The sequence below is a fragment of the Rhyacophila brunnea genome, unplaced genomic scaffold (genome assembly GCF_057557595.1).
Source record: "Rhyacophila brunnea isolate RB1 unplaced genomic scaffold, BYU_Rbru_1.0 scaffold_12, whole genome shotgun sequence".
Classification (NCBI taxonomy): Eukaryota; Metazoa; Arthropoda; class Insecta; order Trichoptera; family Rhyacophilidae; genus Rhyacophila; species Rhyacophila brunnea.
The window spans coordinates 7259384-7282606 of NW_028232774.1; the positions used below are offsets into that span (position 1 = coordinate 7259384).

Here is a 23223-nt window from a genome sequence, read left to right on the forward strand (position 1 = left end):
TAATAATATTAATTTATTGTAAACAATGATGACAATGGGTAAAATGGCGCTCTTGGGTAGAGTTACAATGCTTTCTTCGTCAATTTAGAAGTGTAACCCATCAAAAAAGGTCGTGCGTAAATCATTTCAACTTTATTATTAAAATAATCATCAGTCAACTTACAATTATGGAGAAACACAAATATCAGTAGATTTCTTGAATTTCGAAAAAAAATCAAAAATTCAGTATATTGGCAAAAAATATCAGTAGATCTACTGAAATTTCAGTAGACATGGCAACACTGAGGGAAGCATCTTTAAATGGCGTTGAACTGTTACTATTACGTTAATCGGGAGACATCCATACGGAATCAATACTGAACTTGGAGTCGAGATATTTTTGCGGCCGGGAATAAGTTTGTTTGTTATTTCCCCTTCCATGTGACAGATTTTTGCGTCATGCTTTAAAAGCGGGAAGACTTTTTATTGGTTGATTTATAACGGTTATTGTTTTAAGGTGCAGGGTTGACACACAATGTCAATAAGGTTGTGCCAAATTTATTTGTTAATTAATTAACAGTATTTATTTAAGTTTGCGTTTAAAGATGTAGACATGTCACATGAAATGTATCATGACAGTACAAGACTTGTTTAAGACAATTTTAACATATTAAGTATGTCAAAATTCGACACAATATTAAGTTATTCAACACCTAAAAAATTGGAATGTCCTTCATAATTATTTCCATGAGACATTTTTTAAAACACACATTTCAAACAAGTTTAAGAATGCATAAGATTCAGGAAAGGTGAGCTAGTCAAAAAATTATCTCTGTCAAATTAATTTCTGTTACAGTTACACCATATTGTGATGATACTGATAATATGCTTAAAATTGATTGTGACATAAACATTTCAATAGGTGTGCACCACTAAATTTCTACTAATTTCTACTAGAAAGAGCTACTTTTTTATATATAAAAATATATATACCTACCTGTTCTTTTTAATACTTACTACAAAAGGCAATGCGTCATTTAGTGAAGTGAAATAGTGATGTAGTAATAGAAGTGAAATAATCACAGAAACACTTACACTTTGGGAAGAAATCACATAAATGTATTGTCACCTCACTGGGAATCAAACACAGAGCCCCTGGATGAGAAGCCTGTGCTTTACGTATTAGACTCTGAGGGCATACATTCTTTCATATCAGTATCATCATCAACTGGAGTCAATATAATGCTGAATGAAGGCTTCAACTAGTTCCTTCCACTCTTCTCGTTCCCTAATTCTTTGTTGCAATATACATCTGAAAAATTTGGTGAGATCGTAGATTTGTTGGGTTTTAGGGCAGTCGTCCTGTCGTTTAGTGCCCTTTGGGTACCACTATATGATTGCATACTCTTGTCTGTCTCCTTATCCATTATTTTTTTATATTCATTCCATGTTATTCCCAGCATGCACCGTTACATGCCATTTGGCACTACTCGTAGTTTTTGGATCTGTCTTGATAGTTTTGTTGACCCGCTCAATTTGATGAGGACCAGTTTGGGTTTTGACTGTAATAATAAATGAGTTCTTACCAATGACATTATTAATGGACAACGCACTCAATACAGTAGCTAGCAATTAAATTCACGACAGCGACATTCGCACATGTATAGTAGACGTCACGCAATTTCCATTATGTGATATCACGCATCGGGAATTTATAGCAATATCACCTTTATTGTAATGGCGTTAGACTAGTGTTTCTAGTGTCAATGTTCATTCGAGCGAACCCGTTCGAGCCGAACCGTTCGGCAGACCCGACTAAAAGCATCGGGAATTTATAGCAATATCACCTTTATTGTAATGGCGTTAGAACAGATTATGCCATTCGGCAGACCCGACAAAAAGTGCCATTTTTATTCCCAGATGATTCGTCCATATCAATGTCATTGGTTCTTACCTATATTGATAAAAAGATAAAATAACTATTTATTTTTATCTACAAACCTACTCTTTTTATTGAATCATCAGTCAGCTTTGAAATTTTTTACATAATAGTGTATGCAAGATTTTGTGTAAACACAACAAATTTTAATTCATGTTAACCCTTTAAGTGTTGTCTCATTTCTTCATTATAAATGGAAAATTTCAGAGACTAATTTCAGCTCAACACCCATCCCTATTCAGAACAGTTACAGATAGGGAAAAGGTGACAAAAACCGTCACCGGCGTCTGATAATACATGACAGAAAGAAGAGATTTCTATGCTGCTAACACAGAGAAAATTATTTTCTAAAGTAGGTAAGTACATAAGATTAGAATTGATTTTTTATTTTGTAACTGACATATTATTTTAGAGGGCTATTTTAGATATATATTATTAGATTATTCAAATATATAATATGTAACCTGTTTTATCACACCAGATATTATATCAATTTTAAAATACATTATTTCTACTTATAAAACAAATGAATGTAGCATTTTGTTATTATTCGCATTGAGCGCTGGCATGGAATGAGCAAGCCAAATTGTACTTATTTACAAATTAGTTATTAATAGTGATATTATGTATTCCAATTTCATGGTATATTAAATTCGATGCCAAATAGCAAAACTACTGCCATAACATATTTGATTCCCACCGAAACAGTACCAGGCAGCTAGTTTATAATATCAACACATAAATTTTAATTGTTTGATAGTAATTTTAAAACATATTATATTATAATCTCAATACAGAAAATTTAGATAGAAATTATACATATTTCCATAGAAATGTTCTTTTAAATTGTTTTCAAGAATAATCATACAGCGGTACTCAAATAGTTAATTATTTATATGATATTTCTTTTAGAATACATGTGAATGAGGTATAGTTTTTTTTATATATTTTAGTTCTTGGATGTATTCTATAATATTGACGTGAAAATAAGCCTTGTGGTATTTAAATAAAAACCATTATAGCATTGCCTAATATAATTCGTATGTCAGAGTGTATACTCGGGTAAGTCATAAAATGAGATATAAATGCCGATTAGTTAGTTAATTCATATGTTTTAGAATTGGGAAGATCAAAACATATTGTTTATTTTACGGGGTGTATACACAAATAAGTCAAATGATAAATAAGTCAGATATGTCATCATTTTTACTTACTACTCACATTGTTACTCATCATATGTATATATTAAATATGTAATGGGTATTTTGCGATATATGTTACATTATATGAGTGGTTTAGTGAGAGTTTAGCGAAAGTTTCGAGTAAATGACGAAAAATGTTTTGTGCATTTACGATGATGTTGATACTATTGTACGACAACATCTTTTTGGCTACGTGTTAATACTGTGAACTAACATGCTCCGCCCATTTTTACCCGGAATTCCATTATAAATTAATAAGCTCCTCCCATTTAGTAGACAGCAGCGCCTAGAAGATGTTGTCGAACAATAGTAGGTAGTGGTGATGTTTGTATAGCGATTTAAATATATGCTAAAAATAGCAGTTTGAATCGTAACATCTGATTGGTCGGCTATGTAGAGCGGATTTAATAACCTGTTTTTATCCTAGAGCACGTTCGGCGATTCAAATCAATATTTATTTTGATTTTTTGACGAAACAGGGCGGATTTTAAAACTCGCACCTGGATGGGCTAGTAGACCAATCGATATAGCATATACGTACATTCAAAACTAATTTTATTGAAAAATCGCCTAAAATGGATTTGGCGACTAAATGACCCATATTATGTACCTACCTATTCCAAATTCAAAAAGCTTTATTCTGATATCCATTCATTTTATACAAGATTAAAAAAACAAAAGATGGTCGCAAATACTGTCACTTACATACTATACGAAGATTAAAAAAAAGAATACCTATTCCATAACATAATTTAAATCAATTGTATTTAAAAAAAAAATTCTATGTTTTTATGTTTATTTATTATATTCAATATTATATAGAATGTAACATACAAATTTTGTGAATTATTTGTTGAATAAGAGAAATAGTTTATTAAATATTATTAGGAAGTACAAGTACATTATAACTAAAATTTGAAGTCATCCGAGTGTTGATTACTAATTAGGGCACTTAATTGATACCTTGATTTAAAAACAAAAAATCCGATAGCCAACATTAACGCAATTTGATAAGTATTTCATGTAAGAACAACTAGTTACATTCGTCGTAATTAAGTAAGATGCCCGTAGCTTAATAGGTAAAACACATTGGTGCGAATCCAATAGTTACAGGGTCAAATCCCATCGGGTGTCGTAATAAAAAATATATGTGAGGTGTTTTCAATTTATGCAGGTATATTCGTATCATTATTATTAGATTTATTTCATTATTATATTAAAATCCACCACTATATGGTTAGGATGTCAATCTGAAACTATTGTCTAGCGACCTATGTCTGCAGCCAGCTATCTCCGCTAGTATAAACAATTGTTCCAGATATGAATAATGAGATCGAAAATGGGCTTAAAGGGGGCTGAAGAGCTCGACATTCAAATATAATTTAGTATAAAAAGGACCTCGGCGTCGTAAGTACGTTAATTTAAATCGATCTTTTCGCAAAAATCACTAATCATCGGAGATTTTATTTCAAGAGACATTATTATTATTATTGATATTGTCTGCCGCTGAACATTATTATTATTTTATAAACACCTGCAAGATGTACGCCGATCAGAAAACAGGGCTGTCAAAATAATACGATGGTATAATTAATCCATATCAATTATTTGAAAACATTACATTCGCACTTTGCAAGATAACATCAAAATGTGTATATACTTATCTAAATGACGAATGACATTCATGAGGGAGCACGGCTAAAAGCTTGGAAATGTGTTTTTTCTATTTCAAAATCTTTTAATTGTGTATTATTTTATTACAGATTTAAGGCCAACTTCATATAACTAATAAAAAATACTGTTTGTTTCTACAAATAAAAAAAGACAGGAAGGAAGATGTGTACAAATCACGGCAATCAGAAAGGCCGGCAAATATGGCCGACAATGCGTGATACACAAACATAAAATTACAAACACATTCGAAGTTTGCCGCACACGTACAGACCACGTGATATTTGTTTACGCAAAATCGTCGCTTTTCAAAATGGCGAATTTGATTTCCAGATTTTACTGCGATGAATCAGTATGTTCTTTCTTGTCTTTTTTTATTCGTAGGTTTGTTTACTATGTACACCGAGAAATTTCCATTTATAAAATCGGAAACGATTTTTACAGAAAAGTTTTGGAATATAATGCAACCAAAGCTGGAAAAAATTCTATCATGGGTGTTGACTTCCTGAATTAGTTAACCCCAGGTCCATGCCACTACGTGAACCACAGTGGATATTAAGCCATTTCCACACTGGCAACAAGTTGCTGGCAACCTCATTAAATTTTACGATGCTTACCATAATTGCTTAAGAAATTTTACGATAATCATCATAATTATCGTAAAATCTAACGAGGTTGCCAGCAACTTAACTTGTTGCCAGTGTGGACCCGGCATTAGATGCACAAAACTTAAATAATATATATTATAAATAAAAATTTTAAATTATAAATATTTATGATTTATGTTTTCGACAGCCCTGATGAAATATGAGTCGGATCGAGTCATAGAGCAAATTTATTGACACAAACAACTTTGACACGACCTTTATATATTAACTAGTAGACCAGATATTATGGACCACATGTTAAAAAATCATATTTTCAATTCTCAAGGCCAATTCTGTAGAACATCCCCTTAAGGCAATCGCAACTACCATGGCGAGTAAAGCAGAGATTGCCACCTTTGATGTGAGCGATTATATTGTATTCTGCATGATGCTGTTGGCGTCAGTTCTTATCGGAGTATATTTCGCTTGCACCGGCAGCAAGCAGAAAACCAAAGCGGAATATCTCCTCGGAGGAAAGACTATGTCAGCGCTCCCGGTTGGGTTGTCACTCGTTGCTAGGTAAATACTATTACTATTACCATCAACCACTAACCTATTGGTTTTATCGAGTATACCTATTACATATTATTTTTCAACATCGAGTTCATAAAATATATTTAAAATTCTCATCATTATTTATCTTGTATTCTGGAGAATTCCATTCATATATACAACAGAAAGGAAATAACTTAGTAACACCAACAAGAAGTGACATCCCTTACGGTAATCTCCTCAAGAACCCTAAAGAGCCTGTTACCATTACCCAACCGACTAATAGAAATATGAGCAGGGTTGACTACGAAACATAGCACACTTTTATACAACTCTTGGCATCAAAAGTTGAGTAGCATCATTCAGCATATTTCTATATTTAAATTCAACTTTATTATTTTATGTTCCAACATCAAGTTCATAAAATATATTTAAATTTCCCATATCTTGTATCCTGGAGAAACTGTGCGGGACTTGATTCCATCCAGTAATGTCCACATGGAAATGTCCATTAAAACAATGCATAATTACCAACATTTGTTCTTGTTCTATGCTAGGTATTTAATTCATGTCGAATTACGTTTTAGCTATCCACCGTGCTGATTCTAATAGTATATCATGAATTATTATAACTATTATAATACCTCAATACATAAATATGATAAACTAGCCTCGATAGCTGCCGATAGCAGCCTTGCATATAGAATAGATGCGCAGGAACCCCAATCAAAAATAAATAAATACATTGCTGTTATTATTGTTTTTCTTATCTTTCAATAATTCTATACATGCCTATGTTTTTATTGATGAATTTAGTGTAAAACAAAATATCATTTATTCCCTTGTCAGATTGTTTATTCTTTTAATTTATCAACCGACCAATGAATAAACGCTACTAAATTTACCATTCATTGTGATTCACACATTCTGTTTACGTTTCAGTCACATTTCTGGAACATCAATGATAGGAGTCCCAACAGAGGTGTATGCAGAAGGTATTGGTTATTTTCTGATAGAGCCTGCGCTGCTTCTTGTCGCTTTGAGCTTTGCTTACCTCTATATACCTGTCTACTTCAACCTCGACATTACGAGTGGATACGAGGTGTGTAGAAATTATATCTATAGCATTTGGTCAAATTATTAAGTATAATACCACGTTTACACATGCAAGAACTTACTGCTGACAGCACGTATTATCATGGCCATAACAAGAAAATGCACGTGTAAACATTATATTGTCCTGCAAGTTCCAAGATTGCATGCATGAATCAAATAAGTTCGCATGAATCAGATTTGTTCGATATCTGTACCTGCGCAGTAGAACAATAGTGGCGGAAAAAAACGAACTCATTTTGAGGTTAACTGATTTTCACGACTGGCAAATAGTACCATAAAATGACAACATCGCGTCTTGCTTACTCTTAAAGAATGAGATTGGCAAAACAATCAGCACTTTTAGATGTAAACAGTTATTATCGCGATAGTTTAACACACACATAACATTAGTAATTTCTGAATTGGTATACAATTTAACTAAGTTTTCTCACTACACTATTTGGTCAATTGAAACTATTAAAATAATTGTAAGTTAATTCAAAAATCACTATGTAATTTTCAGGAGAGCCAAAAGAGTCGTAAAATGTAAAATCGGTGTTTCACTGTATTTATTTTTCCAACAGCATTCCTACAAGCAAAAGTCACCACCATGGCCCCCACAAGGGGTGGGGCTGACAGGGCTCTTGCCTGGGGGCCCGGGCTCAGGGATAACTGAGACATCACAAATTAGCTCTAATAGTAAAAAAAACACTATTTTACTTAAATAATATTAACATTTCAGTATGTGATTGTGCGATGCAATTTCTTGACAACTCCTTAATTCAAGTAGATTTATTCAAAAACATAAAAATCGTTAGAAATACTATTCGTGAGTCGGGATGTGTAGTCAGGTAAGTCACAAAACAGCAAAAATGAGATACGAATGCCAATTTACTAAAAAAAAAAAAAAACTCTTTCGTTGTGTGTAGCCGTATTTCTCACCATTGGCGAGATGCATTTTCAGTCAAAACATATTCTTTATTTTACGGGGTGTGTCACATGAGTAGTCAGATAAGTCAACATTTTGTGTGACTTACCTTACTACTCATAGTTGTCTTACCTTCAAACATCATACCTACTCAGTGTTGATTTTGGTGAATCAAACGTATTTTTTAAGATATTTTGAGAAATTTTGAAAAAAAATAACAACAGAACGTAAGTAAAATAGTCATATTATAATAATTATGAAATTAAAAATTTACCAAATTTATCGAATTTGATTTATTTAAATCTAAAAACACGTACCTACACAATATCTAAACAAATAATCTTGCTTCTAGGTTCAACCATATACTCCAATAACTTGTATGTTGAGGATTCAGATGACAGCATAAAAGATCCTGATTTTAATATTCAAGAATTATTACAGTCTAATTTACCATCTGATGATAGTGACATTGAAAACCACCCCTTTCGGGCTCAAATAATGCTTCCACGATTAAACATCGCAACGATGTTTTAATAATCACCAAAAACGTAACTTAAAGGTTGACACAAAAGTCTTCAGAAATGATAAAGAAGTTGCACAAAATACTGGCAAAAGTTACACAAGTATAATAGAAGTTATAAATACGAAAAAAAGTCATATCAGACAAAGCAAACCAGGAAAACAACATTTTCGCCAAGTAACAGTTCAGTATTACTTGACTGTTACGGAAACCAATTTGTAAAGGTTGTACACTAAAAACATTAGGTGACAGTCACAATTTTTTTGAACATGTTTTTAAAAAAAAACGTGCGACTACTTCCGGTATTAAAGAAGATGCTAGAGGAAAAAATATCCCTAAAAATAAACAGCGAAGAAGATAGCCAAATACCAAAGACACATACTCTCAATCCCATCACAATATGAGAGTCATTACTCTAGAAGGGACTCTGTCAGTGTCAGAAAATACTTAGGTACCGCCACATTTGACAATAACTATTATATTCTCAATATTTGAAGAGTAGGTATTAGCTCTAATCCCATCAATATTCATTTATACGCAGAAATATTCCATGGCATGAACTTATCATTCAAACGGCCAAATAAGGATAGGTACTTGCCAAAAATGCGCTAAACTTAATATACAAATTAAGAATTCCACCGACGATGAGGAAAGAAATAAAAATCGTCAGGAATTGAAAGAGCATCATGACGAAGCTGACTTTGCTTATTCAGCTAAGAGTTATGATTAAGAGTACAGCTTGTACGATCTCTCTTGCCAAATTGTAACATTTGACATGCAGCAATGTCTGCCCACACCAGTTGTTGAAAGTTCCCTGGCCTTTTACAAACGACAGCTATGGACGTTAAATTTGACAGTGCATGATTGTGATAATAACCAGGGATATTGCTATGTATGGCACGTCGCTCTTGCTAATAGAGAAGCTAACGATATCGCTTCATGCCTGTTCAAATACTTGACCAAGGGGATACATGATAATATTAAGCATGATAGCAGTGAAACATTCTGAGACTTTAAATAAAATTGATCACAAATTTTAGTCCCTGGCCACACACATAATAATATGGAGTGCGATAGTGACCATCGCATAATAATTGAGAAGAAGAAAAAGACATTTGGTGGAATGATCGAACATCCTCATGATTGGGTCAAATTAATGTGCGAGGCCGCAAAGAAAAATCCTTTTAAAGTCACTGAAAAGACTCATGCAGATTTTTTTAACTATTCGGATCGATTAAAAGGACCATTGCAACTCAGAAAAATAGACACAGATGGGAATAAGTTTGTTTGGAGAAATGTTAAGTGGCTTCAATTCAACAATCATAAACCGGGAATAGTGAAATTTAAAAAAAATCTCGACGAGACGATAGCATTTTAACAATTTTCATATATAAGACGAGACAAGACGAAAGATTTGATAGACTTACTTCCATACATTTCAGCATATTATAGAGAATTTTATGAGTCGCTTGAGACATCCGAGACAGTCAGGGATATTTAGCCTGATACCATTGAAGGAATCCATACTGAAGTTTAATGATAACGATGAAACTTTATAATATTCACATTTGTGTGCCTTTTCACTATTTAAATAACATTAAAGTTTAAAAAAAAAAGTTATAAGAATGCCAATTTTAAATTTATATATTTAATTCAATAAACCAATAAGATTTATGTATAAAATGTGTGTTTTATTGCTAATATTAGTCGGATTTACTATGGAAAAATAATAATTTCACTTTGTGCATAGTAAGGTAAGTCAATCGTTTTTTGTGCAAATCCAAATAACTCAATTCCCTTTTTTTTTAAACCAATTAAGTTGTAATGAAACAAAATAGGTAGAATACTTTTAGGACATATAATTGAAAGCCAATTACATGTACTTTGATTTGTTACTCATAAAAAAACAAAACTATAATTAGGGGAATTTTTTGAACTTTGTTTTTGCTATATCTCAAAATGACAATTTGTGACTTATCTGACTTCACATCCCGACCCACGAATTGTCACGTCACATTGTCTTTAACCCTAGCATTAGGTAGGGAGGGCAGTCAAAGATTACCAAAGTACCATGGTCACCACACATCACTAATCAATATCTACAATTTATCAATACACAGAACTTAGTTATTATCTTTATATTGAGATATACATAGTTCCCATACACTAGTGAAAATATTAACATTACTATGTATAATAATACACATTATGTAAGGCGGCTATATTTTCTAAGTAATCTGTATTGTTTTCAGTATCTTGAGAAGAGATTTTCCAAAAGTATGAGAACTTTCGCCTCAATGATGTACCTCGGATTGACTGGTTTCTTTTTACCACAGTATCTGTATATACCTGCACTGATTATGAATCAAGGTAACCAATCATATATTTTCATTTAACAAATGTGTATATTAATAGAGCATCCATTCACAAAAAGAGCAGTATCTTTTTAAAAGGGCACACAAAGCGCACTGTGAAACAAAAAACACCACCAAGTTAAAAAGATAATCAATTATTTATTTCTTATGTTTCAGTAACTGGCATACACATTAATTACATTGCTGCAGTGGTTTGTGCAGTTTGCGTTTTCTACACAACGATAGTAAGTGAATTGTATGTTTAAATGCCAAAAATTATGACTATTAATGAAAGGGAAGATTAGTCCAAAGATACCTACGGGCACTTTTTACACATTTTGAGACACAATGAGATGAGACAAAACACTAACTTTCTTCCTTGGAAAAAAATACCAGGCTAACATCTGTGTGTCTAATTAAAGCTGTTTAACGTAAATAATTAAATAAGTATCATCTTTTTAAACTCATTTTCATTTTTCATAAAAACCATAAAAATGTTTTTCTATTTTTGAGGCATCTATTTCCGACAACCGATAAGATAAGGATCCACATAATACGATCAAAACCTAATGAAAAACATGTACATATTCTATCATGATCTATAATTTCTAAAACCCATTAAAAGCATATGAAAAAAAATGGTTAAAACGCAATTTATTATAATCGACTAATAAATTAAAAAATACAAACAAATGCCGCTCCAATTTCATTTTCATAATGATAATATATTCAGTGTCAACCAAACTGGCATGGAGTGCATTTCGGCACCTGAATAATAACTTAAAAAGTGACCTCCCATTGTGTCTCAAGCATAAAGTGTTTAACAATGTGTGCTACCAACGCTCACATATGCATGGACTCTTAATGTGAGAAAAATCCAAAAATTACGAGTAGTGCAACGTGGCATTGGAAGGGCATGGGCATAACGCGAAACGACACACAAAAAACCAATAGATAAGGAAGCAGACAAGAGTACGAGATGTGATAGAGGTCGCTAAGCAAATGAAATGCCAATGGGCTGGACATGTCGCTCGGCAAGTAGACAATCGCAGGACAAAGCCGTAATACTAAAGGTACTCAAGGGGCAATAAACGTCTACGAGGACTCCCTAAAACTCACTGGATACAAGAACTCGTAAAGTTCAGTGGATGTACGTAGCAGCAAGGAACTAATGACCGAAAAGATTGGAGGGAGCTAGGGGAGGCATTCAACCATCAGTGGATTGACTCCGGCTGATGAATAATATTTGTTGGTTCCTACGATACTTTATATAATTCCTCATGACTCGTCAAAAACATGGATCTGGGTAGAAATGGAATTGTGGTTCTGACATCAGAAACACAATATGGGCATATTTGAAAACATAAAACGGTGGAAAAAAATGATCTACCTAATATCATTTTACGCTTGGACACAAAAACATTATTTACCTCTATAATACTGAATTATGGATATAGAGACCTCATTTAAAATATACTGTAATTAACTATGTACAGTAAAATTCATAATTCATTAACTATGTACAATGATTCAGTTGGTCGATGGTATGCGTGCGGATGTTTAGCCCTACTAGTGGTACCAATTACCTGGCAGTCGACTGGCGCTACGGGCAGTACATAGCACTGACAACGGTATACGTATTCGTACGCATACAATCCACGAACCGAATCATTGTTTTGTTTTTACTGTACGTACATAGAAAATAGTATTATTTAATAATCAGATTAGTTTTTTTTCAAAAAATTTAACTACTGTTTAAACTGGTTTTATAGGGCGGTGTAAAAGCTGTCGTATGGATAGACTTTCTTCAGACCATCATAACTGTAGTTGTCTGCTCGGCCATTGTGATTATCGGAACAATCAATGTCGGAGGAATATCTACGGTCTATGAAACTGCTTCAGAAGGGAATAAACTTAACATTTTTCAGTAAGTACTTAATATCTATTTAGTGTAATTAACAGTGTTAGTTAAATGTAGTACAATACCAATGAGATCAGGAAGCATAGAATGGTATTTAATTTTTATTTAATTTAATTCCAACGCCATGAACATCCACATATCGAAGAATCACTGTAGAGCAGTAGCTCGTACTAGTAGTAGTAGCTAGTAGCTAGTAGTAGTAAGGGTGAAGGTAGGCTGTTAAGATCTGCCATAAATAGTGCACATTACACTTTGTTAATCATTCCTACATGTTTGTTTTTATTGAACTAAGACTACAATTTACAGATGGTGTTGGTTAGTTTTTAAAGATCAATTAAACCCTGCCTTAACCAGACCATAATAGTTTTGGTATATTTTGACAAAATTGTGCACTCTTTTTCATTCATAGTTATTTTGTTGGATATATTACATATATTGTTAGTCATTTTTTTTTAATTCATTATTCCCTGCCTAAACCAAACTATACCATATAAACAATATTGTTCTATCTATAAAATATCCATGTTATATACATGATTTAATTGCATAATTTTAGATATTTTATACATAGACGAGTATTTTTTGACTATTATTTATTATGGCTTGGTTTAGCAGGGTTTCATTGAATTTACCGTAATTTAACACCGTATGTAAATTGTAGTCTTATTTATAGAAAACGAATACGTATTGTCACCTCCGAAAGGGGGGGGGGGGTGTAGGTATTTGCGCTGGACCCCCCTGATGATGTAATGTCATGTCAAGTCACGGTGGTGTCGTCTGCTTCTTTCGGGGACATGTTTGTGTTGATTGACAACGCGGAAGTACAGGCGAAAACAGGGCGTTTATTGTTCGGAATATGAATACAATAAAGTACAGCGTACAAAATATTTAACAAAAAAATATTTAAAAAAAAATAATTAAATTTAAAATGGCAGTGACGCCGGGAGCGCGGCGCCACAGCCGACGTCACGCTCCTCGAGAGTTCGAAAACCGAATGACCCTAATAGGGGCTGGTAGGGCAGAGTAGGTAGTAATCATACCCAACAAACAATTCACAATTTTATTATTCTATCTCTGAAAAATGACAAAAACGGCCTCTGGCATATGTACCTGGCTTGTAAGTAGGTACCTCAGGTCTCATATTTCAGACCTTTTCTAGGTACATGCTTTGGAAAGGGGCTGTGAATTTCTTGGAATTATTACTACCTTCTGCATTTCTTTGCTTGTTAGCTACATATTTTGAAATATTTGAACTAGGTACAAATACATATTTTTTTAAAGTAATCTCAAATCAGATATTCTAGGTGCTAGGTACATTGTATGGCTGGGAACTTTGCTTCCAATATTGGTCAAAATTGGATGAAATAATGTAGGTAATAATATTAAAAAAATGATATTAATAATTATTACTATTTGCTTACGGGCTAGAAATTTGCCTCGCAGTCGATCTGTTCATGTTTGCATGAATCAGCCCAATGATGATTCAGGCCTCATGGCCTTGGATCCTCTGAGGATGCCATGGTTTAGGCGGTATCAGTATGACTGACAAAGTTTAGTGTGCACTATTTATGGCTGATCTTAACAGCCTACCTCTACCCTTCGCCACTGCGTTCTACCAACTACACTACTGTGGATACAGAATTTACATTTTAAGGATCGGTTAATTGATTCATTATTTCTAATGTTCATTTTGAAATTTTTCAGTATGTCATTGAATCCTTTTCAAAGAAGCTCGTTCTGGATAATGATGATCGGTGCGTTTTTCACGATGAGTTCAAATATGGTGTCGGGGCAAGGAAACATTCAGAGGTTTATGTCCGTCCCTACGCTGCGTGAAGCACAAAAGTTAGTATATCAATTAGGTAATAGACACGCACACGAGCCCGGATCCCCCAGGAAAAAAAGAAACAAAATATTTAGGTGAATGGAATAAAAGTTCTTCCTCTTTTTCGGCTGTCGAGAAACCTTAGTATCATAGTAAGTATACGTCCGTACAATATTTGATCTGTGCTTGCAACCAAGGCCAATATAATATATTATTATATTGGAATTTTATCCTATTTCCTCTCGCAATCAGGTAGACAGCCGTATTTTCGTTTGCTTCTCTCATAAAGTCAACTGGCTATAAATCTAAAATATCTCCTGTGACACAACTTTGTTCAGTGTTGATCACCATAGAAAAAAATAACGTGACGCAATGACCCAATTTTTATATTATATATTTAGTAATTTGTTATTTTTTTTATTCAACGAATAATTCACAAGATTTAAGAATGTAACATTCTAATTATTGAACATACATATTGCAAAGCACTTCCGAGTATTATAAGCCATTAGTTAAAATTTGTCGCAATTAAGTATGACGCCTTTAGTATAGTGGTTCTATATGCATGGGCGCGATACCCGAGAGATTCAGGTTCGATTTCCGTCTTGGTTTTAATATATTATTTTCTTAGTGTTTTCAAAATTATGTATACGTTCAATATTTAGTATATTTTGGAGGGATATAAAATATGGTTTTATCTAAATAACTCTTAGCACCAAAATGGTTGGATTTCACTTCTTTATATCGTACTGTAGAATGGCTTAATATACGATTTAAAATCACTTTCTTTGTTAATTACGTTTTCAAATTGAATGGCCACCATTTTGACCATTTTCCAGATCCTTTAGTGATGACAGGTCGCAGAAACTCTTAGGTGAGCACCCGTAGTTCTTCCTACAGGTCAGTTATTCATCGCTAGACTCAAAGTGCGGAATGTCTGGGTATGAGGAATGTACCCAAAAGTCAGAGGCACCGTCTAGATTTTGTTAAAATAAGGGACTCTCCCGTGAATATTCTATTATGACTATTTTTTCGAAATGGACCCTCATACCATTTTTTTTTTAATATGTATTTTTTAGAGTGCAATGCAGAACCATACTTAGGCGCATAAGTCCCTAAGATACACGCCTAACTTTAAGAGGCCAATTTCGGTGACCTAAGTTCAGTGAGAAAAACATATATTATTCTTATTAAAACGCCTAAGTGGAAGAGAAGAAACATGTGACATGTTAGTTAATATTATTCTTATTAGAACGGTTACTTAACGTCGACCACTCTGCATTACTCTCTTAATTTAAATTATCTTAAGATAAGTTTTCTATCTTCATTAATTCAAATGAATGTATATTGTTTCTTTCAGAGTGTTAGTAATCTACTGCCTAGGTCATATACTGTTAACTTTCCTCAATGTATATGCTGGGGTACTATTATATACTGTGTATATTAACCATGATCCAATCGCTGAAAAGGTAACGTGTGATTATTTCATTGACATTTTTGTTACTCGATTCTAAAATGTTGATTGTATTAAAGAAAGGCTTAAATCCATTTAATATTTACTCATTTATCCCGAATAATAAACTTTACTACAGTTTTTATTATCTGCAACAGTGTTTCTATATACCGCTCGAAGGTTCTGTTCAGCAGTGGCGAAGAGTGACTTTTGGAAGTAAAGAGGAACCTTGATTTTGCTTGCCCGGAATTCATGTCGTCCTGCGATTTGCGTGTAGTTTCTGCAGACCCATTTTAATTTGGTACATATAATTCCCATTTTACCACGTTTTTATTAGCTCGTATTCTTGTTTGTCCGGTACAGATTTTTTCTTGTGTGTCCAGTACATTTTTTTTCTTGTTTGTCCACGATTTGTATTGAACGATTGAAGAATTTTAACTGACTTCCTGACTAGCTAGACATTTGAAACTTTTAGAATATATCACAACACGACGACAATGCATTCTTTTAATACTTTTAGCCATTTTTAAGCAGAATTGAATTCATTTTCAGTTAAGTCTGTTTTGTATGGAAAGTTATTATTGTCGGTTGCTAAGGGGGTCCTACCAACTAAATTATTAATATATACGTGCGTTACTATGGAAATCAATATGAAATGTCAAAATGACATTTCAATATTCTATAATATTTATTCAGTATTTCTATCAAGTACAATAAAAAGTTTTTATTAATACATAGAATTGTTAAGTTTATATGATTCAACAAAAAATGTAAAAACGTGGTATATAAAAAGTTCTTTTTATCTTGTAATTATTTACTTTTCTATTTAAAATTCAATTAAAATTACATTCTAAAATTAAAATTCCTGTTTATTTTAACACATTCAATTCAATGGATGGCAATCATTGAAATGAATTCCAGATGCATGTGTGCATTTCTATTTATAGACACATCTGCAGTGCTTAAGAAAGACCAAGGTGACACCACCCAATTATTGTACCTATGTATTTTGTGTTGTTGTTTTTTTTTTTGTATATCTCAGCAAAGAAAAACATTGTCAGTTCAAGAAAAAGTGAACCTTCTCAAAAAGGTGAAAGAACATGTTGACATAATATGCTCCAAACCAATTTGTATGGTTATTAAATATAAATTATTTATTTATTAAAAAATTTAATACCCACAATTATACATTTTCCCTTTATTTACGATTTTTTAACCAGTTAGTTATTTGGAATTTTCTTGAAGGCTGATAATGAAAAACCTTCAACCTCTAGTATAGTTTGTCTAGTAATTTTCCGATAGATGTCACAATATTCTATACAAAACATGACAGATTTACGTATGGATTATTACAGCCTTTGAACGACTTTGCCTTTCAGCCTGAAGATGGCTTGGTGGACAAGGTCAGACATACTTAACACTAAGATTTCGTTCAATAATCGTTCAAAGCCAAAACATTACATAATGAGATTCAATGTTTTAACCAATATAATATTACAAGCTGACCCGGCAAACGTTGTTCTGCCATATAAATTATTTCTAGTGAATATTTTGGTTGTTAAATAAAAAATAACGAATGTATCATAAGTGTGTGGGGATGGGATATATGACAGAAAGAGGAATAGAGCGCTATAGACGATGACCGCCGATAAAAACAAAAAAACATCAACCATTCATTTTCTCAATTCAAAATGAGTAATGATGTTCATAATAAATGAATTACCTGTGACAGGATCTCGTTGTTTAATGTTTATGCAATATCTGTCTTGTCCCTTCCAGAAAATTAGCGGATATTGGAGAGCGTCGTATGAATGGTGTGTGTCAGCGATGAACTCCAGATTATTGTTTCTTCTTCGAATCATGATTTCTCGCGTCGATGTGCGGTCGCCAACCATGATTCCAGCAATGTCGTCAACAACAGGCGCATTGAATCTAAGCACGTGCTCTCCAGCTGGTGTTTTATCAGGATTGATGACAATAGCGTGATTGTCACTTTGCAATTCGTGCATGTGTGCTTTGAAGAATTTCAATAATTCATTGTGCTCATTCAACAGGGCGTCCAGTTCGCCGACGATGCGCCTGGCATTAGGCGAATTGAGGCTATTGTAGCCGCAACGTGCATCCATATGATTGATGTCCTCCCGCCCATGAAGTAGATTTGTAAAAATGTATGTGGTTCGTTTGGCATTGGCAGCAATGAGCCTATTTTGTGGTATACTTGGCCTTTGATTTTGAACGTAGAATGGAATTGTTGACCATTTGCCGCAGTATTGTGAACTATTTCTGTTGCTCCGAACAAAGTCTTTTGGAAGCATGAATTGAATGTGCGAATGGACTTCAGGAACAGGTTTGAATCTGGAACCGTGCCGATGAGCAAGCCGTTCAATGGTTCTGGTGGTATCTCAATTTCTGGTAGTTGCACTTTTCCTGATGCGCAACACATCCCGGCTGACTCATGTTTGAATTTGAGCGCATGACAATGGGGACATTATTTGTCTAATGGAATATTTAATATCTGGCTCGTACTCGAATGCGAGACGAAAAAACCAAGCGGATGTAAATGTTCGATGTACTTGTTGGCGTTGTTGGTCATTTGCTCTGCGTGTGTTAACTACGAACCGGCGCGCTTGGCTCCGTTCCAATTGTCGTTGTTGATTTCGTTCAGCTCGTGCCTCTTGTGATTGGGATGCACGCAATTGCGACATGCTTACACGCACGTTTTTGTTATCTTGTTGGATTTGTTCGTCTGTTCTTTCTGCTCTACTATTTTGCATGTCTGTTGCTTTATTCGTTCAACGGCCCAAATTGACCCCCTTGCGTCTTGATGGCATTGTGCACTCTAATACACGCACATAAAAATAGATAAATTAAAATAAATCGTACAAAATTTTGCACGCACTGCGTTGTGATATGCCGAATGAAATGTCAAAATGACGCGATGCTTCTCTAGAATTCTTCTCGGGCGTAGCGCCATCTGTCATTCAACAACATAAATAATTTCGTTCTGTTTGAAATACGAACGACGGTTAAATTTGTTCATACAAAAATAATAAAATCGCGATTAAAAAATGGGAGGGTGGGGGTAGGAGGGTGAAAATTTGAGGTTATAGGTATTTTTTGATGCAAAATAATAAAAAAAATACAAAAAGAAATTTTCAAAAAAATAAAAGAAAAAAATTTCTGGATAGAGATACCCTAATCACCTAGCGGTATGAAATATACTTGTTGACCTATTCTCATACCTAACAAATATACATAAAAAAAATTCATAAAAATCGGTCGAGCCATTTCGGAGGAGTTCGACCACAAACATCGTGACACGAGATTTTTATATATATAGAGATGTATGTACATGTTATATTGTTACAGTATAAAAATTATTTAATTATTCTGTATTGTGTTATAGTATTCATATTTTGTTGGGTTGTGAAACAAAAACTATGTATGTATAACCCTAATCTGGTCACACCTCAAAAAGGTTAAAACTACTGTCACTTTGTTGAATTAATTTAGTAGTTGAAAAAAGCCACTATAACACCTCTAGTCCTTACGATCAACTGGATGAAGGTTTCTTTGATTACTTTGTGAAGCAAGTAACTAATTAAAATATCCTCTTTTTATATATTATTTAATTCTAGATGATCACTTGGATGCCTATATGCAAATTATAGTTTTGTGAATTTCAGGTGATTTCTAGACCAGATCAAATGTACACATATTATGTACTGGACAAGATTGGCTATATTCCGACACTGCCTGGTTTATTTGTCGCTGGAATTTTTAGTGCTGCTCTAAGGTAAGGAAATAATATATTCCAACATCCAGGAAACCCTCGATAAACAAAATTCCGCGATCCAACAGAGGATTTAAAAAACACATAAATAACATTCCATTTGTTGTGCATTAGAATAAAAGAATCTAGTTAGCCTGTCGGTTTACCTTTGTGTTAGTGTCGTTTATAACTTTATTATATGTGAACGAACGAGAAAGATCATACTCGCATGATTCCACTTATTATGATGATTCCTGGCACGTGACACATGTCAAAACAACTGGGACAAAAAGATATTATTAAAAATCGATCACAATAAATAACAAATTTGTGTACATTCCACAATTTATTATGACAAATGATAGATACATCATTTTGTCGTGTCTACTACTGACAATCCAATCTATGTCAACTCCGTTTTTACCGAATTCTGAACTTGTTTTTAGCTCGCTTTCTTCATCGCTGAATTCAATGGCGGGGACAATATATGAAGATTTTCTAAAGAGAGATGACACTTCAGAACGAAAGGCCAACATCACCATGAAAATCATAGTTGTCGTGTTGGGATGTATAGCAGTCATCACTGTGCCCCTGATCGCCAGAATGGGACGAATCATAACGGTAGGACAGTATTGTAAATTAATTTTTTCACAATATCCATTCCAGAGTTTATGGAATCTGAGCTGAATTTACTATTGGCGTGGGTCCGGTCCCCGCCTATTTTATACTCCAGCAGATCTGCGATCTAGTATATTTCTGAGGTTCTTCTAATACAGGGATGGATAACCTATGGCACGCGTGCCACTAGTGGAGATGATTTTTCATGGCACGCGAATATTTCATTTTGAACGGAAAATATATTACTATTTTATACTTATATATTAAAAAAATGTTTTTTTTATAGAAAAGGTTTTATAAATAAATACGTATAAGTACCCACTTAGATACTTATATAATATAATATTAAAAAATAATGAAGACAACCATACGTATTTTCTTCGGTTTTTCATAACCGATGCGTAAACGGAAACGTCAAAATTCATGCATAAATGACAAATCGCATTGTATAAAAAATAGCAGGCAAATCCTTTTCAAGAATAATCATTATGCTTAATGTAAATATACAATTGCATAGGTCGGTACTTAGGATCGGGCAATTAAAAATAAAAATATTTAATCAACAAACCTTATGAAATTAATTATCGGCAGTCATTCAAATATAATAACTGCTTGTTATTTTGCCTCAAACATAATCTCTAAAAATGGAAAACCGTGCAGTGATGGACAAAATATTATGAGAAAAAGAGTGGTTTAAATGGTTCCACGATCGTCTTTGAGAATTTTGAAAACAAGGAACAAAATATTCAAAGAATAAAAGATATGTCTTTGGCTAGAAATATGATGAAAGATAGAATATGAAGAACTCAATTGTAATTTTAAGCTATTTTAATAGAATTCTCAAAAACCATTTTTTCAAAATTCGCCATGAAAAACTGCTTGGCACGTCAGATAGTTGAAAAATATTATTTGGGAATTTTGGCACTCATACGTAAAAAGGTTCGCCAACCCTGTTCTAATATATGTAGAATGTTCAAATTTAGTATTAATAAGTGATTTCTGTTTCAGATAGCATACGGTTTGCAAAGTATTCTAGGAACTCCATCATTTGCCCTGTTCGCCTTAGGAATTTTAGTTCCGTGGGCCAACACAAAAGGAGCTGTTACGGGTGCATTGGTTGGATGCTCTTTTACGGCGTGGGTGGCGATTGGTGGAATTCTATCACACGGACAAAATATGTATGTTAAACATAAGATTACCTGATATTGACCTAGTGTCAAATATCTTCTTCTTCTTTCACCCTGTCACGTCCCAACATTGGGGCATAGGGCAAGCACAAGTTGGCGCCACTTCCCTCGGTCCATCGCCAACTCCTGTGTCAAATATATTTAAGCAAAATTCAGTCTTCTCTGATTACTGTAATTATACATTGGCTAGCAACTGAATATGGAACCAAAATCATCACTATTTAAAAAGTACAACAGGAACTGTCAAATATTTGCATAATAAATTGTAAAAGATACTGTTTTAAGTTTTACCCATTATGAAGATTTTATAAACAGGTCGTAGCAATACACTTTTTTTTTTGCGCGGTCCAAGAAAACTGAACAATCATTTTGCTTTAAGTAATATGGTTGCAAAAAAGAGTTTCTATTTAAAAACACTATGGCCCTTGTGAATATTGGAAATGTTATTTTTGCCATTTGATGAATTTAAGACGCAGGTGTTAATGACTTATTGTTTCTACAAATTTATGTTTCTTTTCTTTATGTTTCAAATCTTGTTTCGATTTTATTCTATCTGGTTTTTATCTGTAAACGTTGACCTTTCCAATTTCATATTACTATTGCAATTATTCTGAATTACCTAGATAAGTACTTCTCAAACTGAGGGGCGCGGCCCAAACTTAAATGAAGACTTAAAGTACAATTTTATTGGATGAGAACACCATTTGCTAAATCCTTAAAATATGATCATAATAAATGGTCAGCTCAAGAATTGATTGATATTATTAGATCAGATAATTCCCTTGAAGTACAATTTAATGAAAGAAGTCTTGCAGAATTTTGGATAAGGCGACAGCAAGAATATCCGTCAATCGCAAAAACAGCATTGTTAATCATAATTCCTTTTGAGACAATATACCTATGCAAAATAGCATTTTCATCATTACTGGTAATAAAAAATAAACACAGGTGGTGTCTTTCAATGGAGACTTTGCGAATTAACATTTCAAACATTGTACCGGATATTGATTTATTATGTAAAATATGCAATCACACCTATCTTATTAAATTGTTTTAGTAGGCTGTAGCTGTAATAAATTTGAAGTTTATTTTTATTTTTTTTTAATTTTTGCTTTACATTACTTTTAATAAAAATGTACCTATAATAATAATTAATGGTAAATATAGTACTGTTGAAAGACTAAGTTTTGGGGAGGAAGACCTTGGATTTTTTCCCTGATTTCGGGGGCCGTGTTATAAAAAAGTTTGAGAAGCACTGACCTAGATGATCTAAATGTTGGATTACTACAAATTCTTTCTCCTTATATGTAGCAGAATCATAGGACATTGAGACAATTTCATAATATTAAAATCACCTGTTTATTTTCAGAGATGACATTTTTATAATGTACAAGATGTCATACATGCTCTACGTCACATTTGGTTTCGCCATCGCCATGATCGTCGGAGTAGCGGTGAGCTTATTGACCGGAGGTGAAGACCTGATGTCGCTCGATCCCAAGTTGATTTCTCCACTGATGAGAAGATTTCTGCCAAAGAAAAAATCTTACGAAACCGAACAAGCAAAGAGTCTAATGTCAGAACTAAAAGATTTAAACCAATAAATTAATAAGATAATAT

The 23223-nt window shown here is 33.4% G+C and overlaps 2 protein-coding genes across 3 annotated transcripts in view; one reads left to right on the forward strand and one right to left on the reverse strand.

Annotated features, from left to right (window-relative positions):
* Positions 1-23086, reverse strand: part of LOC147077724 (sodium-coupled monocarboxylate transporter 2-like) — a 50492-nt gene extending 27406 nt beyond the window's left edge. Inside the window, exons 1-2 of the mRNA XM_085960718.1 lie at positions 22959-23086; positions 21616-21729 (exon numbers count right to left, since the gene is read on the reverse strand). The gene's annotated coding sequence lies outside the window, so the exon portion shown is untranslated. The remainder of the gene's footprint in view (positions 1-21615; positions 21730-22958) is intronic.
* LOC147077725 (sodium-coupled monocarboxylate transporter 2-like) lies at positions 279-23223 on the forward strand. 2 transcript variants are annotated; one of them, XM_085960724.1, is made up of 13 exons: positions 279-525; positions 2126-2274; positions 5725-5957; positions 6873-7032; positions 10726-10843; positions 11005-11072; positions 12600-12754; positions 14453-14593; positions 15934-16042; positions 19713-19822; positions 20245-20419; positions 21425-21594; positions 22973-23223. In XM_085960724.1, exons 3-13 carry the CDS (start codon positions 5767-5769, stop codon positions 23205-23207), a joined length of 1632 nt encoding a protein of 543 aa, XP_085816850.1. In that variant the 5' UTR covers positions 279-525; positions 2126-2274; positions 5725-5766; the 3' UTR covers positions 23208-23223. The 2 variants fall into 2 exon arrangements, with proteins under 2 accessions (XP_085816850.1, XP_085816851.1); XM_085960725.1 differs by having other exon boundaries at positions 281-788.

Coding starts and splice junctions, on each gene's coding strand:
- LOC147077725 (XM_085960724.1), top strand. CDS start 5,767: ATGGCGAGTAAAGCAGAGATTGCCACCTTTGATGTGAGCGATTATATT. Junction 10,844..11,004: donor TGCACTGATTATGAATCAAG/GTAACCAATCAT, acceptor CTTATGTTTCAG/TAACTGGCATACACATTAAT. Junction 21,595..22,972: donor CTATCACACGGACAAAATAT/GTATGTTAAACA, acceptor GTTTATTTTCAG/AGATGACATTTTTATAATGT.